Source organism: Zeus faber (assembly GCF_960531495.2).
Source record: "Zeus faber genome assembly, chromosome: 19".
Taxonomy (NCBI): Eukaryota; Metazoa; Chordata; class Actinopteri; order Zeiformes; family Zeidae; genus Zeus; species Zeus faber.
The window spans coordinates 17817893-17821516 of NC_137206.1; the positions used below are offsets into that span (position 1 = coordinate 17817893).

At 44.5% G+C, this 3624-nt stretch overlaps 1 protein-coding gene across 1 annotated transcript; it reads right to left on the reverse strand.

The window, feature by feature from the left end:
- Positions 1-420: 420 nt before the first annotated feature.
- LOC307244990 (vexin) lies at positions 421-3624 on the reverse strand (the record flags this gene model as incomplete). The annotated part of the gene is made up of 5 exons (XM_080020401.1): positions 421-661; positions 1442-1536; positions 2196-2363; positions 3154-3185; positions 3558-3624. 5 exons carry the CDS (start codon positions 3622-3624, stop codon positions 421-423), a joined length of 603 nt encoding a protein of 200 aa, XP_079876527.1.

Consider the following 3624-nt stretch of genomic DNA (forward strand, 5'->3'; position numbering starts at 1 on the left):
ATACTGTATGTCGATATATTAATGCGACTGGTTCGATTTTTGATAAAGATGAATGACAGAATTCAAAATACCCGAAAAAAGCATTTGGCTTGAGTAGCAGCAGCAGAACATTTAAGAATAATAAATGTTTCTTTCACCGTCAATAAAGCATCACTCAGTGACAATGTTACGCTTGTGATCATAATCATTTCAAAATCGAATGTGATTTGCAATTGTATTTACATTCTCCTAAAAATGAAGACAAAGCAAGAGCTTGTATACAGGGTGCATGAGGCACCTGGCAAAAATGAGTCAAAATGCCTGAACTTTTCGAAAATAACCCACTATGTTGGGTAATGCGCTCCGCCCACCCGCCGACAACGCAAGCCAAGTCCCACCAGAAGTGAGCTCAGTGCAGCCGACAACAGAGCGAGAGATCCCTCAATCGGCCTCAAAGGCCCCGTTGGTGGCCCCCCGGTACTCCGTCTTTCTCCAGCGCTTGGACAGGATCCTGTGGAACAGGCCAGGGGACCTCTGTGTGCCCGACTGGGAGGCCGAGGGCAGGGGTAGCGGGATCTGGGTCCTCAGCACCAGGATGGGGCCCCGCTTCTCCCCCTGGGCCCCCTTTGGCCCGGCGCCTCCCCCTCTGCCCCCCCTCCCGGGGGCCTGCAGCCTGTGTCCGCTGGGGGACAAAGAGGAAATAACAAACACAAAGGCCCTGTTTATTCCACATGACCCAAATTCCATTGCCAGCAGACAAGACAAGCACGAAGCTGTTCGGAGTGCTGTGTGTGTGTGTGTTTGTGTGTGTGTGTGTGTGTGTGTGTGTGTGTGCGTGTGCTGTGTAAGAGAGAGAGAGAGAGAGAGAGAGAGCGAGTAGGAGAGAGAGGGAGCATGTGTATGTTTATAAAATGCATGGCAGGCGATCAAAAGTTTCAATAAACTGTGCGATGACACACTGCTTGCTCTGCAATGTGACAGTATTAATATTCAGTCTGATATTACATCGCTGAGAGTTTGGAGTTAATGAATCCCATAAAAGCTTGATTATAATGAATTAAATCCAAAATGTGCCCAAATCCAAAATCCAACCCCCCCCCCCCTCCAGCCCTGTGTGCTATGGGTGAGCGGTAGTGCAATGAGAGGGAGATTGATCAAGGATGGTCAGGGGGATTGGGTGGGGTAATGGGGGGCGGGGTGGGGTGGGGGTATATTTAATCTGTGTGCTTTGTCAACTAATGAGGGCCTGAGAGAGGCCACCTGTTCAGGGGCGCTGGGCGGAGTGGAGAGAGAGGGAGCGAGAGAGAGGGGGGATTTTGGGATGGTGGTGCGAGGCCTCAGCGATGGAACAGCTGCTGGGTGTGTGTGTGTGTGCGTGCACTTGGCGGAAGATGTGGGTGTGTGTGGGGGGGGGGTTCCATGTGTTTCTATGTGTGTGTATTTTCAATACACTGACACACACCTTTCACATCCACGCCCGCGGAGACCTAAAACGCTGCCCCAGATCGAGCTCTTCAGAGATGAAGTCCTCCGCTGGTCTTTGGCGTCCACGTTCTCCTGTGAACACAAGACAACACTGCGTTAGGCCGGCGTCCTCCCGTAAACTGCAAACTGTAAATTCATTGTCTTTGCTTGTGCAGACTGGAAAAAAAACAACAACACAAGGTTTTTGGCTTATCAAACTAAAACTCCCAAACAGAATTGGACAAAAACATTTCCAAGACAATACAAAAAAATATATATAATTTTATTATTGTAGGGACAAAAAATACCAACACCCTTCCTATACATGTCAGAATCAGGATCAGAAGGCTTAATTCCATCAGGTGCATTTACATGTAAGAAATGACAAGGAATTGGGCATGATTGGTGCGTCCCCATGGTGAGGATTGGTGCCTCACTACAGATTATTAGGATAAAAAAAACGTAGCATTTTTAAATAATAATAATAATAATAATAGTAATAATAATAATAATAATAATAATAAAATAATAATAATTTATTGTTATTATTATTATTATTATTATTATAAATAGAGTAAAAATAATAAAAACAAAAAAGAAAATGTGCACTGAAATAATAGAATAGAAAAGAACAGAAGAGACTAGAAAAAGAAAAGGGAATTGAAGAACTGAATAGAATAAGAGCGACAACACGGTCGTGTGCGCGGTGAATTGCATGATGCGACATTGCTGAGCACACGCCTCCAACCAACCTGGCCCAGCTCCATCACGCAGGAGGCGGGGAAGTAGCCCCTCTGGCCGTTCTGCAGGCGCCCGAACCACCTCTCCTCCTCGTGTTTGGCCCACACCATGACGACGTCACCCTGGGAAAGCTGCAGCTCGTCCGGCCAGTTGGGCCTGTAGCTGTGGGTTACCACCATCTAGTGGATCCGAGGGGAGCACCACGCTCTGCTTTTTTAGATTTCCAGCCCTAACATTTTGGTAGTGGGTTCTTACAGTACAGTGGTTCCTAACGTGAGGGGTCCTGCAAGAGGAACCGGGGGGGGGGGGGGGGTCCTCAGCAAAAGGATGAATAGTTAAGCTTCACAATTATTTCATTTACGAGATGTTACCACCATTAGAGAGTGCACATTAATAACAGTTCTCTCCCTCTCTGTAGTATAAACAGGTAGGACATTTTGGATTCAATTATGTCTGACAATAAAAAATAAAAAAAACTTGTCCGATTGGGGTCCAAGAGAGAAAATTCAATCAAATGGGGCCTGTGGCCTGATGCCTATCAAATTGAGGGTCCTTGATATTTCAGGTCACCTGAGTGAACGGAGAGGATTAAGTGTTTTAAGACGTTGGAGTTTTAAGAGATTAGCTACTGTTTAGTGAAATACAAACTTTAAATCTGGGTGTGGTTGACATTATCTTCCCGCTCCATCGTGCCAAATCAGGTCAAATGAATACCGGTTATGACTGTATGAATGTGAGTTTGTACATTACTATAAAACAAATCAATTACACTACAAAAAGTAAAAGTATCTGTCTTTTGGGTTCTTTTCATTGCTGACAAACAATACATCAACACAATATTTGGGGGAAAAAAACCCCACATCTATATATATATTCCAGAGGAACAACCTACAGTGGAAGAATAACAACCGTCGTTTTTTTTTAACAGATAACAATTGACTGTTAAATCAAAATAAAATTTGAACTTGCCTTCTCGGCTTGTGCTTTGTATTGATATCTCACTGTAAGAAAAAACCAAGGTGGGGATGAGTCAGCACAAAGTCTGATCACAAGGACATTCCTTTTTGCTATGAAAACAAATCTGCGGTCAAAAGGAAATCCTTTTCTGTTATTGCAGCAAAAAAAAAAAAAGTCTAATGCTGCAATAACAACAAAGGAATACAGTGCATTGACAACGACATTACCATAATGCAGTATAATGCAGCTTGTGGATAGGTTTAACTGTAATTAACCCAGACTAAAGAAAACTCATTGGATTTGAATCCGAAACATTGATTCCAGTGCTAAACCCCCTGAATGGTAATGTGCAGTTTGTCATCATATCGCAGATTCATTTCCGTGCAGCAGAGCACGGCGTGCATAAAGCCACTCACCTTGAGGGGCAAGGACAGTGGTGAAGACCTCAATGTGGTCATTGCCGCGCATGTAGACGCTCTGCAT